This window comes from Silurus aristotelis (assembly GCF_946808225.1).
Source record: "Silurus aristotelis genome assembly, chromosome: 1".
NCBI classification, from domain to species: Eukaryota; Metazoa; Chordata; class Actinopteri; order Siluriformes; family Siluridae; genus Silurus; species Silurus aristotelis.
In genome coordinates, this window is record NC_139574.1 from 36711270 (window position 1) to 36735943 (window position 24674).

Below are 24674 nucleotides of genomic sequence, written 5' to 3' on the forward strand. Positions count from 1 at the left end.
CATCAGCTTGACTTCTTCCCATTCTTTGTCCTGTACATCCTGGTACAGACAAATCCTAAACCCCACGCCACAGCATGTACACTCTGACTGCTCGGTATTTTTGAGGCATGAACCTTTCCAGCCAATTTTTTGTTCGAGTAGATCTTCTGTGTGATCAGAGCTGACAGGCTTATCTTCCACTCCCCACACACATCAATGAGCATCAGGCTCCCATAACCTTGGCAATGGGTTACAATTGTCCTTCCTGCACACCATGAAGACCCCACAAGATTTCTGCATTTAAATGTCATTTTTGCCTTGCTCTTTATGTAGAATGCGGAAAAAAGAAAGCGTTACATCCTACATATATGATAACGTATAATAATTGACCAAAGGCAAGAGCTGTCACTGTTTGCCTCAACGGAATGAAAAATTTCACAGGAAAATGAATTCAGTAATTCATGATTAATGAAAATAAAAAAATATTTAATATTTGATCAGTTCAATAAATGCAATAGAAATGTATGTTGTAAAATAATAAAATGTCAAAAATATAAAAACATTTAAAGTAGTGTTTAAGTACTCTTCATTCTAAGCCACATCACAAAAATATTAAAACACAGCAAAACAAAAAGTCACATTTGGGTTTTTTTGGCAGAAAAAAATTATGTTTCTGTTTCTCTGCAGGGCCAAGAATATAGTCATGACTTAATATAAACAGGAGAATTCAGAAAAAAAGGAGAATTTAAAAAAATGCATATACTGTAGTGTACCATCAGTTTAACAATACATTCAGCTATAAGAATTGTGACAACACATTAATTAATGGTTTAAAACACATTTTCCTCTATCACTGAATATAACGAGTAATTCGGGTGGCTGGATGTTCTGATATGTCAGAATTCATTTTTCAAATCAAGAAAAAAAAAATTTCAGAGAAAGCTTTTTAAAAGCTGCAATCAGGCAAGAAAATAAATGCCATGTGAAAATGTCAAATGTCAAAAAGTTTGCTAATTTTTGTTTTAAATAACCAACAGTTGCATTTCAACAAGATGCTACTATATGCTATGTTTAAGACTTCCAAGCAGCAGTTGTGTTGGTATACTTATGGCTCCTACAACTTCTGATGTCTCCAGTTAAAGATTGATGCAGACAGTCAACAATAAAATATTTTCTTTACATGTAACACAGTAAACCTGTTACCTAGAAACACTGTTGTTTTGAATAAAGTTGCACAACAGAAATGTCTATTTAGTTCCCATTAGACACTAGTGTTATTTATTGGACCAGTACTTTGCGTTGGTTTATTGCACAAGTCAATTTTGCCTGGCGGGAATGAGGAAAGATGGAGGTGTCAGAGTTCACCAGAGGTCATCGGGGAGTTTGAGGTAGAAGGGTGGGGCTTTGCAAGCTCAATGTGTCACTGCTGGATGAGTGAGGAGAAGCCGCTTTCTCGCACACCAAAGACGTTTCGGCTTCCTTAATCTCCATGGCTCGTTTGTAGAGCTCAGCGGCTTTCTCAAAGTCCCCTTCCTCATAGCTGAGAGAGATCGAGATTCAGTCATTCATTATTCACAAATAAAGATGAGCACAATGGTCTTTGTGCATCTGTATGTTTCACAGTTTAAAAAATATGAGAAGAGACTGAGAAGCCATGAAGGTCACCACAATGAGAATGGGTTTAATTCTCCTCACTACTTTTCTATAAGATGAAAGATTTTAATTATTTTGTGAAATAAAGGAAAACGAACCTGAGCACGGCCAGATTCTTTAGAGTCTCTCCTACTCGAGGGTGCAGTCGCCCGAGGCTGTCCTCATACACCCTGAGAGCCCGCTCATACAGTGGTAATGCCTCGGTGTGCTTCTTCTGCAACACACACACACACACACACACACACACACACACACACACACACACACACACACACATACACATACACATACACATACACACACACACACACACGTACAGTAGCAGCACAAGTATCAATGCCACCTTCGGCATGAAATACGTGTTCATTTTCCAGTCTTCCAGTCTCACCAGCTGGCAGTAGAGCACACCAAGGTTAACAAGAGCTGTAGCCACACTTGGGTGTTTAGGACCAAAGCTCTTTACTCGAATCTCAAGAGCCAACTCGTAGAGAGGCACTGCCTTCTCCATCTTCCCCTAAAAAGTTAGGAACACACACAAAGAAGAGAGAGAGAGAGAGAGAGAGAGAGAGAGAGAGAGAGAGAGAGAGAGAGAGAGTGAGAGAGAGAGAGAGAGAGAGAGAGAGAGAGAGAGAGAGTGAGAGAGAGAGAGAGAGAGAGAGAGAGAGAGAGAGTAAAAAAAGACAGAAACACACTCTTTCACATTTGTTTTGCAGACATTTACTGTAGGTCAATATAATTATAGTGAATATTATAAAATTATAATAATTATTAGAATATAAAAAAGAATGTTATATTCAGCCCTATGTTTTTTCGAGAACTAAACTTACGTCACCATACCTGTACTACTGTGAGAACACTAATAGATCACATGATATGGGGGACTCCTAATACTCGCTAGAACTTCAATATTTCCTGTGCCATGGATGAGAAGAAAACCTAATTCTCATGGTTTACAGAAAAGGAGCAAATGTATAAAATCCTGCACAGAAGCCTTCTAATGGCCTATTTAAGTTGTCAACAAAGACCTCATTTACCTGACAAAACTATGCTGTGCTATGTTTTAGTCATGGTAGGTATTATGGTATGTTATGTAACCTTTTTCCACTGTATTAGTTTTAGACAAATATAAGAAAATATTCATCTTATAACACTAATCTTGGATATGTTTCTTATTCCTATCAGAGAAAATGTCTAAATGTCTAACATTTACTTTAAATGGCTGTAGCTGACTTATAGTAACAATCTAGAAATAATGAAATTTTTTGTCATTATTTTTTTTTACTTCTCAGCTGGGGTAAAACTGGGTGCTGCAGTGTGTGTATCGCTCTCACCCTGCGTTTATAGAGCATGGCAAGATGCTTGAGGGTGTAGGCGAGAGATGGGTGGTCTGGAGCTAGGGCTCGTTTGCGGATTTCCAGTGCTTTTTCATACAGCTGCTCAGCGCTCTCGTAGTCCCGCCTCTCGCAGTGCAGTGCAGCCAGGTTATTCAGAGACTGAGCACAGTCCGGGTGATCAGCGCCCAGCACACGCTGCCGCATCTCCAATGAACGCATCAAGAACACCTTCGCTGCGCTTTAACACAATATACGAAATCCAGGTTACAATCCAGCGCCTGTTACAAACCAATGATTTAATATAAAATAAGCTACCAGGATCACAGAGTCCGCCTCAATGCTTTCAAGTAAAGGTATAAACAGACACTGATCAATAATTATTACCCAGGTTCTTCACTGAAATTATTATTTAAATATTGCAAAACCCTGACTGTGGTAGTGCAATAGTAGGAAAATCCTCCATAACAGGGTGGTGTGGTTCAAAACTAAATAATTAAATAATAACATACAGCACATGGTGTAGAAAGAATTCCCCTTCAGCTGTAATTTACCACTAGAGGGCGCTTATTGGTTTATAGTGGAATATTCAAACGAGGTTATTCAGCTATAAACAGTCATAAAAGTTAAACAGTCAAACATTCTTCAGCCTTCTTTTCTTTATCTTCAAGTAAAAAATAAAATAATATGCCTGTTATGTTACACCCGACACCGACTTTACCTGCAGCCAAACACTTCCCTCTTACCACTGCAAAGTAAAGTCTTTTCACAAAAAATGCTAAATGAATTTAGTGTCACAAAAGCTTAGCCATGATAATCAATTTATGTGGATTATTATGTGTAAGAAATCCATGGTACAATCCAATCAACTCTATATTAGTACTATAAATCCAATCCAATCAAAAAATATTACAAAGAGTATAGCGATGTAAATCTGTGGTTTGAATTACAATGACTGTCAGAAGCAGTGCTGAACGTCTGCTCAACACCTTCTGACTTCACATTTGGGAATCCAATACAGCAATAGCATAATAATGAATAGAGATCTTTACACACAGACTTTACTGTAAGACATTCAGCATCAGTAGCATTGTGTATTATCACTGTCACTGATGTCACTGAAATTCAACATTTCATTTGGGATCAATGAAAAGCATACATCTATTGATCCTTATTGTTTCTAATAAATAAGTATGGGTTCATGCTAAGGAAGAGCACCACAGATGCCTTATTTGCTTTGAGGATGTTGATGCAGAAATATAGAGAAGGTTAGAAGGAGTTGCATTGCGTATTTGTGGATTTAGAGAAAGCGTACGACAGGGTGCCAAGAGAGGAGTTGTGGTATTGTATGAGGAAGTCAGGTGTGTCAGAGAAGTATGTGAGGGTGGTGCAGGACATGTATGAGGACAGTGTGACAGCAGTGAAGTGTGCAGTAGGAACGACAGACTGGTTCAAGGTGGAAGTTGGACTGCATCAAGTTGGCTCTGAGCCCTTTTCTGTTTGCAGTGGTGATGGACAGTTTGGTGGACGAGGTCAAACAGGAGTCTCCATGGACTATAATGTTTGCGGATGATATTGTGATTTGTGGTGAGAGTAGGGAGCAGGTTAAAAAGAGCCTGGAGAGGTGGAGGTATGTGGTCGGGGAGAAGTGGAATAAAAATGAGTAGGAGTAAGACAAAATACATGTGTGTGAATAAGAGAGAGGGCAGTGGAGTGGTGTGGTTGCAGGAAGAAGAGGTGGAGAAGGTGGAGGAGATCAGGTAACCTGGGGTCAACAGTATAAAGTAATAGAGAGTGTGTTAAGGTGCACTGGTTTGGGTTGCGGGTTTATTAAAGCCACAGTAGCAGCTACATTGGTACATTATCATGCATAGCAAACAGCATCACAGGTTTCCACCAGCACAAGATGGAATTAATATACAAAATTCCATCACACTGGACATGGACATATTTTGAAGGTAGCAAAAGGAGGGTTTACTGACTCAAGGTTGTTCTGAAGGTAGTAGAGGACACCAAGTTCATTGAGTGTCTTGGCACAATCGGCTGAGTCTTTACTGAGAGTCAACTCCTCCAACTGCAGTGCTCTGCGCCGCAACAGAGTGAACCCGTACTGTACACACACACACACACACACACACACACACACACACACACACACACACACACACACACACACACACACACAGATCAAATTAATAATGCGTAAAACAGTCTTACAACAATGAGACAAGGAGCTGCAATGCCTCTAATAAAATAAGAATGATTATCTTTTCTCACCATGTGGCCTTTTTGCCGAGCCATTTTCTGCCAGATCTTCACTGATCTCTTATGCAGCTTCTCAGCCTGCTCATACCTGCTCAAACCACAATTAAAAAAAAACCAGCATTCATAAGGGCTGCATTTAGAAATGACTTTTATACCACAGTGATATAGGCCGTATTTTGTCTGATAAAAGTAAAAAAAAAAAAAAGAGGCTGGTAAAGGAAGTGACTGTTTATAGCTTAGAACAAAAAAATAAGTTGTTCTAAAATACATGTTTCAGATCATTAAATGGAAATAAAAACAGTTAAAGAATGCTTTGTTATATTTGAACACATAAAAATGTTATTTGTAGCAACTTCCTTTTGAGGAGAAAAAAAAATACAGCAGCATGTCCTGTTTTATTCTTCATTAAAAAAAGCATAGCACTTAGCAAAAGATTTACTTGTTTTGTTTTTGGTAGAGGAGTGAGAGCGAGTCGAGTTCTCTTGCCACACTTGAGTGCTCGCTTCCATACGCATTCTCACTGATCTCCAGCGCTTGCTTGTACAGCTGCTCTGCATTGCCAAACTTCTTCCAGTGGACATAAACTCCAGCCAGCTGGTGCAGTGACTGTGCCACACTGGGGTGATCTGGATCCAGAGCCGTCTCACGAATCTCTAGAGAACGCTGCAGGGGAGCAACGGCCTGGAAAAAAATACACACCAAATGAGATGTCAAGAGTAATAATAAATAAAATAAAATAATAAATAAAATGACTATCATGTCACTAAGTGGAAGAACCATTAGTGTTCAATGGACAAACACTCTCAGTCCCAGAAAGGAGCAATATTTTTATTTAGCTTCAACAAAAGCTGGTTCTTAAAGTTTTTGGAATTGATTTAAGCTCTTTTTGAAATGAAAATGTGGGTCGGGGAGTTTTGAGCCTTAATGACATCTTCGGAGGTGCAAAATGTAATTGGTGACTGTCAATTAAAATAGTGTGGAGTAAATATTAAATCATAAATGTAGTTCAGTATAAAAGTAAAGTTGCTTATATTTTTGTAGTCAGAAAAAAACAGAAAATGGCCTAAAAATTCCTTTCGTACAGTTGCGATGTACATATACTCAAATTCTTTACACCACTAGGTTTTAGGGCTGCAACTAAAGATTTCTTTGATAATTGATTAAACTGATGATTTTTTAAATTATTATTATTTTTCCAATAAATCGATTAATCAGATAAATAAAAATTAAAAATGTATTTGATGTTTTACTTATTATAACTATATAAAACCCTAAGTCAAGGTATCTATGTATAAATGTGTATTTAAATATATGCCACATATTGAGTTTAACTATCTTTGATTTGGACATTTTAAAGCTTATAGTAGCTGCTTGTTGAGTGCATGGGGGATTTACTCCTTTAAAAAAATTCCCTAATGCTGGGTTGGTAATTTCTGTAAAAAAACAAAAACAAAAAAGCGAGTATGCGAGGTGAAACAATTTTTGTAAATCAACATTTGTTTTGTTTTTAATGATAATTACAGATGACAACCAAAATCAATTTAAAATATAACTACATAAACACAATATTTTGAGAATTATGGTTAGAAAAATGGACAGTTTGTTAATTTGTAAAAATTAAAGCATCTAAAATGTATAATAAATTTAATTTGTACAAAAATTAAATGATATATGCATTAATTAAATAAATAAACATTGAAAACAAGCATTTTAAAGCCAAGAAAAACAGTTAACTGTTGTAGTGTTATAATGCTATATGTAATGCTATAATGAAGAAACGCAGCGTGCCAACAGGCTCAAAAAAATCTGCATTGATGTACAAATGCATAAACATTCACTGAAAACCACAACAGTGAGTAAATATGTACTGGTTTACTGCTGCTGTTATTTGCTGCTTTTAGATTTAGTGTTTGTTCGCACAGTTTTAATTGAATTATCACTACGTCACGAGCGAGCTGATTGCGCAACCTGATGCTCGCAAGTCACGACAGAACAGATCCAGTGCGACTGTCCTGAAGCTATAAACAGTTTATACAATAGCACTTCATTAAACTACACCATTTTCACATGATGAGGATTCTACAGTTTTTACTCACCTTGTTGATGTTTCGCCTTCATCTGTGATTCTAGTGTGTTTTCTTTTCATGTGCTTGTGCATCAATGTGGTACTTCCATCCCACACAAACCTTGCATAACTTGCAGTAAAGCTACTGCTATGGATTATTTTAGTAGTCGAGTATTCTAATGATTATTCCAACAATTGCTCGATTAATCGGATAAGAAGTACTTTTTCTTAAAGTGCAATACTAAATAAGACGGGTCTCTTTAAAAATGAACAAGTAATTTGTTTACTTTTTGAAAAATTTAAATTTTTATTGTTAAAATTGCACACAAGAATATCTGTGAAAACTAAACCCATTTAGTGCATTTAATTGACATATTACATCAAAATACAAATATATACATAAAAATCATAAATAAAAATAGATTTCAGATGACTGAAATTTGTTTTTGTTTTTTTTATGTTTTAGTTTGAAATGATTCTTGAATGAACTTTGGAAACTTTCTGTCTCTTCCATTGGCCTAAATCATATGGATGCCAGTTTCTGACACATAAAATTTTTTTTCACTTCATTCTGACTTTTTCTCTCGCAATTCTGACTTTTCTTTCTCTTAAATGCAACTTTTTTTCTCTTAAGCATCCGACATTACTTGTGCATCCACTGGTAACCATGTTGTTGGCCTGGAGTTTCTCTCCATAGATCGAAGTCTTAGTTTCAGATCATGCAATTCTATTAATTGCAGCTGATTTTATTTTCAATGTGTAAAACTTTCTGCCACTACAGAAGGGCTAATTTAGTTAATTTAAATGTAATATTTATTTTTTAAACTAGAAATTGCGAGAAATAATGTCGGAATTAGGCAAACTTTTGATTTGATGTGGCAGAAACGTGCCTCCATAGGAATCCTCTCCTTGCCGCTCACTGTTTCCTCCTCGTTCCTCCATTTTTCATTTTGCAGTGTCTTTCTGTGTTCCCTGTCCAGAGCGCTCCAGAGTTTAGCGGGTGGTGAGTGAGTAATAATGCTCCGTGGGAAACACAGTGCTCTGTGTGTAGTTAAATGGACTAAACTAAGCCAAATTATTTTGCCCCTATGCTTCGTTTAGTCGATTTAACTACACATTTTTACCCAAGGAATCGTTACAGCCCTAAATTGCAGGTTACAATCTTTTTCGCTGCGTTTAATATAAAATGCTTCCATGCACATTTTCCTGCTGCTGGTTCACCTGTACTCTCTGCCATTTTGCAAGCGGCAGTGTTATCCTGGCGTCACACAAACCCAAAACTTTGATAACCATACTCGATGACAACAAATTTTATTATCGATTATTTTACATTTTATCGATTCGTTGTTGCAGCCATACTGTATTTATTAAAATAGGCAAAAAAAATAAAATAAAATAAAAATAATAATAATATTAAGATCTGTGATGTTATTGCAGTTTTAGTTATTTATAGATATTTTAAGTGATTTCTGTTTTTAGTGTGAACCTTTGCACACAGATGAAACAAAATTTAATATATAAAAACTTGCATAATTAATGCCCGAGTTTTTATATATTCTTTAATACACCATAGCAAATGTTCCGTTTGGTGTCCTGATGATTTAGAAATTGCGAGAAATTTTAAAGATTTACAAGAATGTGTGTGTGTGTTTGTGTGTGTGTGTGTGTGTGTGTGTATGTGTATACCTGGCTGAGGAGCCCGAGGTCTTTAAGGAATCGGCCAAGGGTCTCATACAGGTTAGCCAGTCTGCTCATGCTTTCCTCACTCTCACAATTCCGCTCAAACTCCTTCAGAGCAACACAGTATTCAGCTGCCATTGACAATTTATCCTTCCCTACAAACTGCCAGTATGCCAGCAGCTCTGAGAAATGACCCCTGAAAAAAATTCAATAGGGAAATGTTAGAGATTATATTAGCCTTTATATTACTTCGGAAGTCAAAGCAACACATTTCAGATTGCTCTAGTGTCAACATTTTCATAATAATCACTCTTTGCTAGTATACGCTATTACCGCTCCCTTATCTATCAGACATTAAAACTAATGAAATTATGTATGGAATCCGGACCTGATACTTATCAATTAACTGTCCTAACAACTTAATCCACCTTAACCTCAGCAAATTTATCCAGCCTCCAGGTTTCACTAAATCAGTGATGTTATCAAGTTTCATGATATCTTAACAAATCATTTGTATATCAGGATACCTCCAGCCTCGTTGGTTTACACAGTTTAACTACAACAGTAGAAATGTTACAACAGTTTTTTAAGCGTGTTCTCACTGCTGCTACGTGAATATGATTGAGTGAGTATCACAACACTACTTTATTTTTTTTGTTCCATTACAAAGGCCTGTTTGTAAAAGGGTCCTGCATTAGAAGTCAGAAGGCACTAAAGTAAATTTATGATTTGCTGTCTGTACCATATTTAATTACATAGCATCAGTTTTTTTCTATTATGTCATATTGCATTGAATCGTATTTATCACATTCAAATTGAAATCATATCGCACTGCATCGTAATGGGGTGAATCATGTCATATTGCATCGGAAGCTGCTTCATATGTATCTTTAATGTGTCATATGTGACAGCTGGATGGAGGAAGGAGAGTGACACCTCTTGTAGAGATTCTGGGAGACAAACAGGTTAAGCAGACTGAGCTGTAGTTTACACTTATTCCCCTGCTGCTGCAGCAACCATGGCAACTCATCAGCAACACGCCACGTCACTGTATTCTCACTGTTCACACACACACACACACACACACACACACACACACACACACACACACACACACACACACACACACACACACACACACAGTTCCCATTGTCATGAAGGAAGCAAAAGATTTTAGCACAAAATACTAAAAATACTGTATGTGTGTGTGTGTGTGTGTGTGTGTGTGTGTGTATATATATATATATTAGTAAAACCCCGTTTTTCACAAGTTTGTATATATTGTATTAGAGCAGTTAATACTGTGTACTTTGAGTACAATTCTCTCATACTGACCACTGGATGTTCAACATGTCACCTGATGGCAAATATTTTTTTAAGGATTTGAGAATTACAATTGTTGCTCATCACAAAGAGGCCGAGGCTATAAGAAGATCGGAAACACCCTGAAACTGAGTCGGTTTGCATCGCACCATGTGTTCAACATCCAGCAGCTGCATGATGTCATTATGGAGGACTAAAAGAGGATCCCAGCAACAACCTGTGCAGCTCTGGTGAATTCCATACCCAGAGGGGATTAAGGCAGGGTAAGATAAAAATGATGCTTACCCAAAATATTGATACTTTGGACACAGTTTTTTGTTCACTTTTTGATGTTTACTGATACTCACTTTTGTTGCCAGTTATTTACCCAATAATGGCTGTATGACAATATGACATTTAATGACAGTAAATCTGTACTTCTATACAAGCTACTCTCAAATATAGCCCAGTTTCATTTCTATAGTATTGTCGCTTGAGAAGATACTAAAATGTTTGCTAAAATGTGTGGGGTGTACTCACTTTTGTGAGATACTATATAAATATAAAGTGTGTGTGTGTGTGTGTGTGTGTGTGTGTGTGTGTGTGTGTGTGTGTGTGTGTGTGTGTGTGTGTAACCGATACAGACCTAAGCTTCTGGTTAAAATAATGAATAAGTTTCTCTCTGTACAGTGAGCAACATTTTCCTCCATTGAGGAACTCCTGCAACACAGCCTCACATGCCTAGACATGATACAAAGAAAACACGCACACACACACAAACACGCACACACGCACACACACACACACACACACACACACACACACACACACACACACACACACACACACACACACACACACACAACCATAAGCCTAAGAGTCAAACATTGACACATTCTCTTAAATTATTATTATTTACATTTTTATTAGTAGTAGTAGTAGTAACACACACACACACACACACACACACACACACACACACACACACACACACACACACACACACACACACACACACACACACACACACACACACACACACACACAGACCTGAGGGTGCTGAAAGCGGACAAGGCCACAGCTAAAGGTGGTGATAAAGAGTTTCTGCAGACTGCAGAGCAGAGACGAGAGCCCTGGGAAATTCAGCTCTGGAAAAATATCCAAGAGTTCAGATTCACTAACGCCATTATGACTGGCACAGAGCAGGCACAGTAACTGCAGAGGATAAACATACACACACACACACACACACACACACACACACACACACACACACACACACACACACACACACACACACACACACACACACATATTAACCAACATTTTTTTTCAGGTAATTGATTTTGGTTAAACATTTAAAAAATAAAAGGTCACGGTTTAGGTATTTATATATATTTCGGTACGGTTAGAAAAAGAAATGCAAACCATAAAATTGCTTGCTGTTTTTATTAACACACTATTATTATTATTATTATTAACATTTAAACACAATTTTTTAAAAACTATTTTAAATAAAATGTCTGCACAGTTAAATAATATATAAAATAATATTTTTTTATATTTTATACAAAATTTTATAGAATAATGTGGATTAAGTTGGCACAAATTAAATTGATTAAATCAAATTAAATGGAAAAATGTAATTAAATAGTTAACATTTTCTCCTTTTAAGAAATCTTTTTTAAACTGGACATAAAATGCTATTTATAAGAATCCATAGCTATGGAAACTTTAGCGTTTTCATGCATGCACAAAATAAATATTTTTTTCCAGTATGGTATGAGTAGCCACAGTGACCCTGCACTAACTCTAGTTTTCTTTTTATACCCCTGTCACTCTTTTGTATGTTTTAAGCTTAATAATAATAAATGCACTGAAAGTGTGAGGCGAAGACTGAACAAACTTGCGGTCCGCCACTTAAAACGTTCATAAGGGAACTTAAATGTTCTGCAGGTAAAAAGGATTGTATTTGGTACACATTATCAATAGAAATATAAATGCATATCAGTCAATAAATCATTATGTACAACAAGTGTGCAACTACTGTGCAACTCTAATGCCTGGGTTATTTAAAAAAAAAATTAAAAACATTTTTCAATGTTGCACAAATTACAACATTCTACCTCATGTTGCATTTCCTTGCACTGTTATGGTCACTTTCACAATACCCTTCTGTGTTTATCTTCACATTGCACCTTATACAGAATTATTGTAATATGTATTGCACCTTTGCACTCCCATAATACGTTTATTGCATATTTGTATATTAATATACAGTGGTGTGAAAAAGTGTTTCATTTGCATTTCACACAGGGCCACGTAGTTTTGAATTTTCTGTTCTCTCAATATTAAAAATTGCATGTTGTGTTCACTTGTGTTATCTTTAACTAATATTTAAATTAGTTTGATGATCTGAAACGTTAAGTTGACACATGCAAAAAAAAAAAGAAAACAGGAACAACACTTTTTCACACCACTGTATTTATATTAGATTTATTTATATATGTTGCTATTTGCACTTCTGGTGCACCCTGTACTTGTACTCTGCACAATGACAAAATCTAATCTAATCTAAGAATAAGTCAGGATGTGCACTCACTTCTCTCATGACGTGCCTCTCTTTGTCCGAGCTGAGCGAATCCAGTCCCAGGTTCAGGCTGAATCTGTACAAAGCCACTGTGTCCTGACATGACACACTCTGTTGTAGTGTTCTGTCTAGTGTCCAGGATGATCTAATGCTAAAACACAGGATGAGGAATATGTGGATCATTTTCAGGAACATACAGTACAAGCTTTAACATGTCCTGAACACACACATAATAACCCCATTTATACAGCAGACTTTTATAAAGCACCGTTCTCACACAGGAAATGACATTTAAAGATTGAACTGGGTTTGTTACTCACTGGGTGAGAAGCCGGGCCAGCAGTGAGACGTAAAGCGCATTGCAAGTGGAAGCAGAACGGCAGTGTCTTTCTAACTTCTTCTCCTGTAAATAAATGAAATCTCAGAAGATAAATAACATGATTTTCTGACATGGCGAAACACTCAGCTCCTGCAAAATGTGCAACATCCATATAATATTTCTAATAGAATACCACAAACGCACCTGCTCTATTGTAAACTTTATGTCAGTGTTCACACATGATGTGTTCAGGACATTTTTCACTTCACGTGGATTAAGAGGGTCCAGGTGTAAAGTGGGCCACAGCCTGGAAAGTGAAAGGAAACTGTTTCTCTTTGGAAATGCGGATACACAAACTGAACATAACCAGCATGCAAATCCCAGCCTTGCAAAGGAAAGATCATTTTGGTTAAAATACTTTTAATTCAGTTAAACAGCTTCTGCTGTGGGTTCTTTCAATGGGCACAATCGGCATGGTGTGTTTTTGAGCTTTTGTTAAATTTTGGAATCAGGGAAGTCCAATGCATAATATCATGATATAACAGTGATGTGTCATTTAAGTAAAATAATTTTGCACTGCAGTCTGAGCATTTTGGACTAGACTATGGTATACATGGAACTATTCCTGATAAATGCTAAATGAACCATTTGCATAGTTTTATTCTTACATGCTTTAATGGTAAGTTTATTATAATGATCAACTACAACGCTTTGGGTGCGTGTACCTCCAAGCCTGTGGGCATGACTCGACGTTGACAGACACCAGAACTCTGACATTAGCAGGAAGTGGATCAATCAGCCACTTCATATGTCGCTCTGAATTCTGAAACAAAAGAAGCAATTACGGGAAAAAAAAAAACACTAATCATCATGGTGTGTGAGTGAGTGTGTGTGTGAGTGGGTGTGTGTGTGTGTGTGTGTGTGTGCTAGCAATAAAACAATTAAAAAAACCTATTTTTTTTACGCCTACTTGGATTTGGTCAATAGAGTCAATAACAATAATGATGTTGCCATGATGGCGTGAGGACAGTCTCTCCAACCAGCGAGGAAATTCCTCCAGGATCTTACAGGGGTCCATTGACAAGCCTGAGAGCGACCAGAAATGCTGCAATAGCTGCAAAAAAAAAAAAAAAGAGAGAAAAGAGAAATGTTTGTGATTTATGACCAAACTTTTGATGTCACCCATATGAGGATGGGTTCCCCTTTGAGTCTGGTTCCTCTCAAGGTTTCTTCCTCATATCATCTAAGGGAGTTTTTCCTTGCCACTGTCGCCACGGCTTGCTCATCAGGGACAAACGCACACCATTCACCTTCACTGTTGTTTTCTGTAAAGCTGCTTTGAGACAATGTCTGTTGTGAAAAGCGCTATACAAATAAACTTGACTTGACTTGATTGATTTAAAATGGAACTGAAGAAATCGTAGATATTGTTTATACATGCATAATTGTTGTGCAAGACCATGTATGACAAGTTGACCTTCACAGTGAGGCGTTTGATGATGAGGACCGGCTCTGCGCTGGTGGACAGAGCAGGACCCACAAAGTGATAGAGGATCAGTGTGTTGGGGGAGTGCTTCTGCTGTAGCTCTATCCTAAAACACATTTACAGCATTTTATTTACAGCATTTTCATTGTTCAACCAATATAATTCACTACTACTATTAAATCAAATCAAAACATTTTTTCTTTAAAACAATCCAAACATGAGACTGAATACAATGGAAATCAAGCACAGTTAAACACCTGCTGCTCTAATTATCTAACAAACACAGTCTATTTAAACCGTATAGATATAAACTTTAGAGTAGTTGGTTGCATTTGCAAAAGTAAATACCATTTAGCAAGGAGGAGAGATTTGCCAGAGCCTGGTCCTCCTGACACTAATAAAGGAGGAGTGGGGGGAGGAGCAGCAACCATATCATTCAGGCGATCAATGTACTACAGAAAGACAGCATGATGGAAGGTGCAGAGAGAGAGAGAGAGAGAGAGAAAGAGAGAAAGGGGGAGAGAGAGAGAGAGAGAGAGAGAGTGTGAGACAGATAGAGAGAGAGAGTGAGACAGACAGAGAGAAAGAGAGAGATAGAGAGAGACAGAGAGAGAAAGATGAAGACAGATAGAAACAGAGACAAAAACAGAGAAATAAAGAGACAGACAGAGAAACAGAGAAAAAGAGGCAGAGAGAGACAAAGTGACAGAAAGAGTGAGATAGAGAGACAGAGAAAGAGAGAGGCAGAGAGAGAGACAGGGAGTGAGACAAAGAGAGACATAGAGACAGAGAAAGAGAGAGACAGAGAGAGAACGAGAGAGAGAGAGAGAGAGAGAGAGCGAGAGAGCGAGAGCGAGAGAGAGAGAGAGAGAGAGAGAGAGAGAGGGAGATGTTTAATTCCAGTACTCTTAAATACTCTTAATGGAAATGAAATGTTATGGCATATAAAAAAAAAGGGAGATAGAAGAACCTTCTGAAAGCTGTGACTAGCTGAAGAGCTGCAAATCTGCTGGTAGGCCTCAGTCTGCTCCTGTTCATCAAGTAAATCCCACAGCACATCACCAGAATCTGATTCTTCTCTGTCCTCCAGTCCTGTGCTGTCCTCCAGCTCCAGCCCCAAAAGTTCCTACAGAGTCAAAGGAACAGAGAGGAAATTACAGGTAAAAGAAATGTAAATAATTATAATTTTAATAATAATTAATATCATTCATTACATTACAACAATGTTGTCTGGGTGTGGCCTGTTAGCTGAGGAATGGGGCCTGGGTTTCACCTCTGAAGCATTTTATGTTAAAAAAAGTATCAACCACCATGAAGACCTGAAAGCTGTATATGAGAGTAAATTGTATATAATATATATATATATACATATGCATCTTTAATCTCAGACCCAATTGTTTTAGTGGAGAGCAAACAAACCATTGTCCTTGTCACTTCAATAAAGAAAAACAAATAAATAAATAAAAAGAGAATCATTATTCGGTTCCCTCTGACCACCAGACCACATGATATTAGAGTGAGCACAAGCATACAGTAGGAATAGCGAACTTTAAATCACTTTAAAGTAACACTTAATTTTTGGTTGCATAACCCTGCTAGCAATTATTGCTTTTAAGACAACAACCACTGATTTGAAAAACTAAACAGATGTGCAGCATTCTTCCTTTTGTGAAGCTTCTTCAGCTGTGGTTATGGGAAGTTTCTTTATTCAGAAGATTGATTGTAGGGTAATGCTGCTCAGGTGGGTCAATGTCAGGAGATGTTCTTTGTTGTGTCTGCAGCGTGTCTATGTATTGTACTTCCGCATTACGCAGTTCCTCCAAAAATGTGATTGGATTCATATGTTCATTGTCAGACAAAATATATATGTAGAATTGTGATTTCATTCTGTTGGTACCATCATGAATTACATCAACAATAAAGGTTATTAAACATGTTCCAGGAACATCTATGGAAGCTATTTGGCCTTTTACAACACTTTGGAGGTTGATCTTAGCACAAATCTTGTGGCTCCTTTTGTACTACTTTGCAAAATACCAACCTGGCTTTCTGATTCTGTTTTAGATCTTGTGGTATGACCTCTATATTTCTGCTCTATAACTGTTCTGCAAATGGAGGATTTGTGCAATGTACCTTGTTCCTTTTTTTCTCAATCATAGACAGCCCTTTGGTCTTCATACTGGTTTTCATAATTTTGTATGAACAAATGCAGTCCTCTCAGACCTCAAACTAAGAGCAGGCAATCAGTATATTTAATTTTTGACAAAAATCTAACAGGACAACAAAACACCAGCTAGTCATATGTTCCAATATCTTCGATCACTTGAAAATGGGTGTGTTTGTACAAAAAGTAACATGGTCTAAGCTGCACACACACATGAAAGGTATAAACATCAGAAGATAAAACATAAAAACTCTGATATATATGATGAGCTAGACTAATCAATGGGTTTCATATAAAACCAAATTATATTCAGTAAATAGCAAAAACAACTCAATTGATCTTTTCATTTCAATACTTCCAGAGGGAGTATTAATAAATGTCTGTAATAAAAATTACACACATTTAAAGTATTACATTTGGCAATATAATGCATACTATATGAAAAAGATCGTCAAAGATTCAGCTAAATGTAATGACCACAGACATCACTTAAAAATGTGACATGGCTCCATTATAAAACATTTCCAGTGTGTTCTATTCACTCCACATTTCTGTGCTAATTTGTCAAAGAATGTAAGAAATGTTGTGTACCTGCTTTATAATCTTTTCTAGCTGGGCATAAATAAGTGCGGCTCCCTCTTCTGCAGAGCCTGAGTGGTCCACCACCTATACATCAAAACACAACGCTGAGTATATACATGCTGGGAAAAAAGGTGATTTTGAATTTGATGGCTACAAAAAAAGGCTGGAAAAGTAAGTGTTAGTAAAAAGCAGTGGTGTATTGTCAGGGCCAGCAAGTCCTTCTCTGCTGGCCTAAACACTATCAGAAGCACTGAACTACAATTACAACCTAAATTCTAATATTTGTTCCATGAAATTTTATTAATTTGCTTCTAGTACGATTTGTGTACGATTATGTGGAAGCACGATTTTTTGTCCAATCAGATTTCAGCCTCTATGTGATGCCATGTCAATCTAATCTGCCCAGGGCCTTCATAATCAGCAGTGCTGGCCGATGTACCTTAAACAATATTTGCAATGGGACTGTTTTTTTAACCAATCAGATTTGGCCCAGAATAGCGTCAGCATTTTTCTATCCTCTGATTGGGTAGTCAGAGAGAAACTGTTACAGCCAAGTTCGACTAGCAAAATACGTCTGTAGCACTCTACACACATTAATACATCAAAGTTAGACTTTTTTACGCCCACAATGGCTGACAGAGGAAGAGAAATTGATTTGGTCTTGGACATACTTAAAAATAGGCAGACCTTTCCAGAGGAGCTAGACATCGGGGGGAGAGGTCAGCCAACCCAGCCAAAGGAGCAGCTATATGTGTGAACATGATAAAGAACTGGCCTGCAACCTTTAGCACAAAAAATGACAAAGAAGACCCAGGAATATTCAGCCACTAGAATCCTCTTTCATACACAAATGGGACAACATTCCTCTCACAAATCAAGGTGTTTGTCAAATGTAAAATTACATTTTACAAGCTGAGTCATGTCTGAATTCTCTTTAATACCTTGATAGAGTGTCAAAATTCTTACACTTAGTTAAGTAGTGGGTCCAGCATTTAGTAACACTAAAGGATGATGCATATAATTTTCCAGTATACTTTTTAATATACCGTAATTTCCAGACTATAAAGCGCACCCATATATAAGCCGCACCCACTGAATTTTCAAATGTTTTTATATTTAACATAAATAAGCCTACACTAATGTACTTTACACAGTCTTTAACGAAAGACACTTTGCACACGGTGCTATGGGTGAAATATATTGCGCTTCCTTTAAGAGCAGAGCAGTATTTTGGGAATAGCCTGGCACCGCAAATTTCCGGTATTACTGCATGTGTGCAAGACGAGGCTTATGTCCTTATTATTTTCTGATGCTCAGTTCTAAGTTTCTTTGACTAACCCGCAACGCTGTTGTCAAGAAAAATAAAAAAGCACGGGTTTTGGAAACCTGTGACCCAGACTCAACGTGTTACAACGGCTTGTATCTAAACGTACCAAGAAAGTCATTGTTCACTGTCTTCCTCCTTCCTTTCACAACTATTTCTCTCGGGAGTTTATCTTTCGGCATCGTTCCTGCGTAAAAAAAAAAAAAGTTTTTTCTCCGGAAGCTGTGCAGCTCAGATCACAGGTGAGGTGCGTTTTTTCGTTTCCGTTCGAAAATTTCATTGGTCTAATGTTATGGTGCTCAGTTTTTTAGCTTGAAGTTTGTGAAACCGGGAAAAACCCAGGAAAAATTCATAAATTAGCTGCTTCGTTGTTTTAGCCGCGGGGTTCAAAGCGTAGAAAAAAAGTATCGGCTTATAGTCCGAAAAATAAGGTATTTTTGAAACACATAAAATGTGTGGTGAAACATCTGTGTGTCATAGCTGGAATTTTTCTTGAAGCACAGCAGATACTGACCTTAACCTTAGCGGCCTTGTCGGCATTGTTCACTTTTTCCAGCAGGTCTCTGGTGGCCGAGCTCAGACAGGAAACCCCCTCAGACTCCTTCTTTTCACCCATATTTAGGTAAAGCAGCAAAGGACGAGAGTCTGGAGTGCGTACAAATGCCTCCTCCACGTCTTCCATTACACAACTAAACAATAAAAAAAGACCACCAGAATCCACAAAAAATATGGAAACAAACAAAATGTATGAATTTATAAATTTATTAAAGTAGTTAAACACACTGCATCATAATTAGCAATAATGCAACTGTTAAGTTTAACAAGATAAAATGCTTTAATTAACAGTCTGTTATTTTGTCTGGTTACATATTGGTTTGATCAGCTCATTGTCTATAATAAAATCTCAAAAGGCTCACAAAGAAGTTTCACATTATGTATTAATAATTGTGTGTGTGTGTGTGTGTGTGTGTGTGTGTGTGTGTGTGTGTGTGTGTGCGTGCGTGCGTGCGTGCGTGCCGTGCCTGGACACTGAGGACTTAAGTAGCAGGATACACACTGAGCTCCTCTCGAGCTCCAGCTGGCGCTCACTAGCGTAAAGAGAAGCTTTTTCCTCAGGGAAACACACAGTTAAGTAGAAATGGCCCAAACTCTCACAAAACTTCTTTAAATCAGGAGAATAACTCTGAAGAGAGAACACAAGTGATGCATGTTTATATTTCATTTACATTTTACATTTATGGCTTTTGGCAGACACTCTTACAGCGACTGACAAAAGTGCTTTGAAGTCTCAATCAATTAGTGCATGCTGATGCTTGTTCATTAGCATACAGACTAAACACACGATCAGTCTACAACTATGTTAGGAGAGAATATAGCTAAAAGGCAATTTTTTTTCCTTTTAATAGCATACATGCTATTAATGTGTATGTGTGTACCTCTATAAAGCAATGGAGCTCTGCTCTGGTCTCTTGGGTGTAGATGAAGTAACAGCGGACTGTGTTACTCCATAAAGCCTGAGACACATGAGGAGAAACCTGCAGCAGACTGGCCACTGCTGCATCCCAATCATCTAAAAAACACACTCAGTGTCAATTTAAAGGCCCTCAGTTAAATACATCTGCTAACTAATTAGTTAAATTATGTTTAAAGATGTTCAAGGCCTGGAAACATGCTAACTATATGGAATGCACTTTTTTTATTGAATGACACCATGACAGGAATCTGTAACATTTGCATCTCATCATTAGCTTATAACAGAATTGGGAGTTATTACTGAATTAGGAGTTGGTTGGGCATGTTGTAAATGTTTATAATTTGTATAATGTTAAGTAAAATGTTAAGTAAAAGCCATGAGACATGCATAAGACCTTCTAAATCTATTTAAAATCAATACGTTACATGTGCTAAACTAATGTAAACAACATTATCTTTAGTTCTCTTTGAATACTTTTAGCATAAAATCTAATATTTTAACATCTTCACCATGTTAACTGTCATGTTGTAACTTCTTAATGGCTCAATTATGTCCGGAGCAAAACTGTGAAAACTGCATATTCCATGCATATTTATTAGGCTGAAACACTTATCAAGTTGGCATACGAAAGCAAAGTTTTAGAAGATCACAGCCTAATTATGCAGTGATGAACTCTAACCTCTGCTGACATTAGCGAATGGCCCCTCAACATCGATGAGACTGTGGGCAAACTCTGGCCCTCTGTGACCCTGCTGCAGCTGCATCATACTCCCCATGGAAGGCTCACTACCCAGAATGCCTCCATTCCAATACTCGCACCGAGTCCTTGAAGCTAGAGTCAAAGAAATAAGGTAGTCAGTGGAAAAAATACAGACTTAAAAGCTAGCAATTGAAAAAACTCATATGACCCAATAACATCAACTGTATATGTCTGTCATTATATACCCAGTAGCACATGTGTACATACCCTCAAAATCTAAAGTTCATGAATAACCAGTCACATATTTGATTAAATCCATAGACTTAAATGCTTACAAGGACAGAACGCTGTGGGGATGTTTCAACATCAACAGCCTAAAGATTCCTGAAATTACTGAGCAACTGATGGTCAAACTTTGAGGATAGATCTGGACTGCATTAATATTAATATTTTGAGTGTGGTTCATCTCAACCTTTCTTCCTTCTTGTAACTTCAGAAGTTTTTCCATGCCACAGTCACCACTGGCTTCACTCATTAGGGACAGAATTGCAATTATAATGAACAAACGTATACATTCTTTTATAACCGCTTTATCTCTGTAAAGCTACTTTGAGACAATATTCACTAGTACACTTATATAGATAAGTATATACATCTTACTTGTGACACTTGTGTGGTTGTCATCAGAGTCAGAGTCAAGAGGCTCATAGAGATGGATACCCTGAGCCTGTAGCTGCTGCAGTTTGGACTCCAGGTCACGCTTTGCCCTTAACAAATCTTGAATTTCCTTTTCTTTTGTCTCACGGAAGATCTGGCCATTAGGTGAAAAGAGATGTGGTGGTGTTAAATGTGCAAATAGGATAGCAGATGATAGTGTAGTTTGAATCTAAAGGGTTAGTATAACATCCAGAAGACAAAAGGTTTTGATAAATACTTCCAGAAAAAAGTGTACTAATCTAGCACTGAGAGTAGCTCATCACTAGAGTAATATCCTGATAGATCTTTAAAGACCTTTATCATTTTTATTTAGAAGACCATTTATTATTAGTTTAGATTAGATTAAACTTTATTGTCATTACACATGTACAAGTACAAGGCAATGAAATGCAGTTTGGGTCTAACCAGAAGTACAATAGCAGGAAGTACAGGATATACAGTGTTTACATAAGATACATAAATTAAGTTAAATGGTATCCTAGGAGTAATTTACAGATGTGTATGTAGTATGAACATAATATACAGATGGCTATTACTATAAACAGAAATTAACAGAAGGATATGTACTATGAACATAATATATGGCTGTTACTATAAACAGAAATCAGGTGGATATATACAATGGTAAGTTAGGCAATGGTGAGCAGCAATTATATATAAGTAATATTATAATACAATATAACAAATCAGAATTGGACCTCAATGATTGATGCTCATCTTTGACAAATACAAACGGGCCTATATATAAGAGGTTTCATCTTTCAGAAACCCTAGGCAGTGAGACTCGCTGAGACAGAAAGATAAAGAACATGAAACAGGTTTCAGGTAATGAAATGATGTGTGAAAATACAAGCCGCAGATCAGCAAGTTTTGCACCTTAAATTGTCGTTTCACTTTATCTCGATCATGTTCAAAGGTGGCTGCTCTCTCCATGGCCTGGTATTTTGCTTCCAAAGCACTTTCCTTCTCCCTGAGAATCTTCTGGTACGTCTTTTGCAATGCCTGACAATAAAAATTTAGTGTGTTATAATCTTTGCTATAATGTTTCTCTAATTCCCCAAACCGTCGATGAACACAATCATACTAAGGTGACCTTAATTACTGACACCTGTGATAGACACATGGGTTGAGCTCCGGTACTGTTCTGCTACCTGCAACTCGGCCCGTAGCCTCTTGTTCTCTTCGTCCAGCTTGGCCTCTTTCTTCTGCATAGCTCCTATCTCGTTGTTCTTGCTTACTCGGAAGATCTCGTAGTCCTTCCGGAGGCGCTCATATTCAGCAGCATACTCCAGTTCCACAGAGCCTGTGGATTTGAAACTGGCACCAATGACCCGTGGGCCACGTCGGAATGAGCTGCGTACCAATCGTGCCTTTGGCTTCACTTCCACAGGAATCTCACACGCTTCTCCACCCTCAGCCCCATACCCATCCTCGATCACATCTCCAGGACTTACTAAAGATGAGGCTGTACCCATAATGATCTTGTAAAATGCTATTTATCTCCTTGGGGACATGCATTGGCATCACTGGTCCTGCTGACATATCTGGAGGAAAAACAAGAAAAAGAATGATACAATGATAAAACTTGGATATGACACTGTGGAAAAAATTACATTTAAAAAAAATTTTCATTTGATTTGTAAATGTAAAAGTATTAAATGATTTTCTGCAACAAAGCATAGAGCTTAAGGTCAAATTGGTGGCGTTGCGATTAGATTTAATGTTAATTTTCGGTCATTGTTTTTTTTTTATTAATATTATTATTATTATTATTATTATTATTATGAAAATAATCGTATGCTGAAAATCTATTTATAAAGATCAAAGTGAAGACTCCGAATGGATCTTGTAGAACAGTGTTTATTTACCGCACTCAGTTTAACTTTTATTTAATGACAAGGACAAACAGTGGAGGTGAATAAAAGAAACTTCAAAAACACGTCGTAACTCTGTTATAAACTCTTTGGGTTTCTCTGAGTACCGTTACCTAAACCCGCGTGCTCAAAACACTCCACCCAAGGAGGAACTGCTAGTGAACACGTGACCTCGACCACAGACTGATCAGTAAAGTGATTTTAAAAGATTAACTTACGGTAACATTTTACTACTTTAGTTTCATACAAACAGCGAACGCGATCTTTAAGTTTTTTTAGAAGTAAACAGTTGTGCGCTTCTTCCGGATAAACCGGGCAAGTGGCCACGCCCACTGTACGGGGTTTCTCTGAGGTCAAACTGCTTAGGTTCTACTTTCTTGCAAAACTATTTAGACCGCTTGTAGTAATCGTTTAAAGCTATTGAACTGCAGAGAATTGTCAAATTATATATAAAAAAATTATTATATCATTAAATATTGTGCAAAAACAAACTGTTTACGCACATCTTTTTGACTGCTGCTTTGCACAAACCCTTTTGTTTATGTTTAGTTTGTTTACACCGCACTGTGTAATATACAGCAGGTTAACTGGTGGAGCTATTTTGTGTTTTGTGTATTTGTCCTACACTGTCTTGTGTTGTCTTGCACTGTCTTGCACTGTTTGCACTAGGTTGCACACGATGCACTTTATGTGGCGAGGACACTTACTAGTCCTCAGCTCAGTTTTCTGTTATGTGACTTTATATTGTTAAATGTAGCACCAGGGTTCTGGAGGAACGTTGTTTTATTTCACTGTGTACTGCGTCAGCTATATATAGTTGAAATGAGATTAAAAGCTTCTTGACTTGACCTAATATAAAAAGCTCACCGAGAAGCGTATGTAAAGCATGTAACTGCCTGTCCTAAGCAGAAGTATGAAATGATCAGCAACAAACAAGGGCAAGCTGCCAATCCACCTACATTTACAGCATTTAGCAGACAACCTTATCCATAGCAACTTACACCTGAGCAGTTGAGGGTAAAATTCAGTTATCATCTGTTAACCTGTTATTTTAACAAAACCAGATTTTTTATTCATTTTTATTTGCATTGTGCTTTTAACAATGAACATTTTCTCGAAGCAGCTTTACACAGATAATGTGGTGATAAAAATGAATATGATGTTCTTTA

The 24674-nt window shown here is 37.3% G+C and overlaps 1 protein-coding gene across 2 annotated transcripts; it reads right to left on the reverse strand.

The window, feature by feature from the left end:
• Positions 1–444: 444 nt before the first annotated feature.
• nphp3 (nephronophthisis 3) lies at positions 445–23851 on the reverse strand. Of its 2 annotated transcripts, XM_083536027.1 has the most exons (28): positions 23724–23851; positions 22783–23175; positions 22508–22633; positions 21575–21725; positions 20894–21046; positions 20177–20310; positions 19763–19923; positions 19255–19429; positions 17426–17500; positions 15641–15796; positions 15019–15122; positions 14662–14776; positions 14155–14298; positions 13910–14007; positions 13389–13491; positions 13186–13268; positions 12878–13016; positions 11326–11490; positions 10922–11016; positions 9910–10032; positions 8980–9169; positions 5668–5909; positions 5241–5316; positions 4946–5073; positions 2964–3204; positions 2021–2146; positions 1731–1846; positions 445–1519 (listed from the first exon to the last, which is right to left on the reverse strand). In XM_083536027.1, exons 2-28 carry the CDS (start codon positions 23104–23106, stop codon positions 1351–1353), a joined length of 3912 nt encoding a protein of 1303 aa, XP_083392153.1. In that variant the 5' UTR covers positions 23107–23175; positions 23724–23851; the 3' UTR covers positions 445–1350. The 2 variants fall into 2 exon arrangements, with proteins under 2 accessions (XP_083392153.1, XP_083392154.1); XM_083536028.1 differs by lacking the exon at positions 23724–23851 and having other exon boundaries at positions 22740–22878.
• Positions 23852–24674: the final 823 nt, after the last annotated feature.

Excerpts from the sequence above, each read along its gene's own strand:
- nphp3 (XM_083536027.1), bottom strand. The coding sequence starts at position 23,106 with ATGGGTACAGCCTCATCTTTAGTAAGTCCTGGAGATGTGATCGAGGAT. Across the intron at positions 14,008-14,154 it reads ACTCTATTGACCAAATCCAA|AATTCAGAGCGACATATGAA; the intron begins GTAGGCGTAAAA and ends CTTTTGTTTCAG. Across the intron at positions 5,317-5,667 it reads CTCTACCAAAAACAAAACAA|GTATGAGCAGGCTGAGAAGC; the intron begins GTAAATCTTTTG and ends TGGTTTGAGCAG.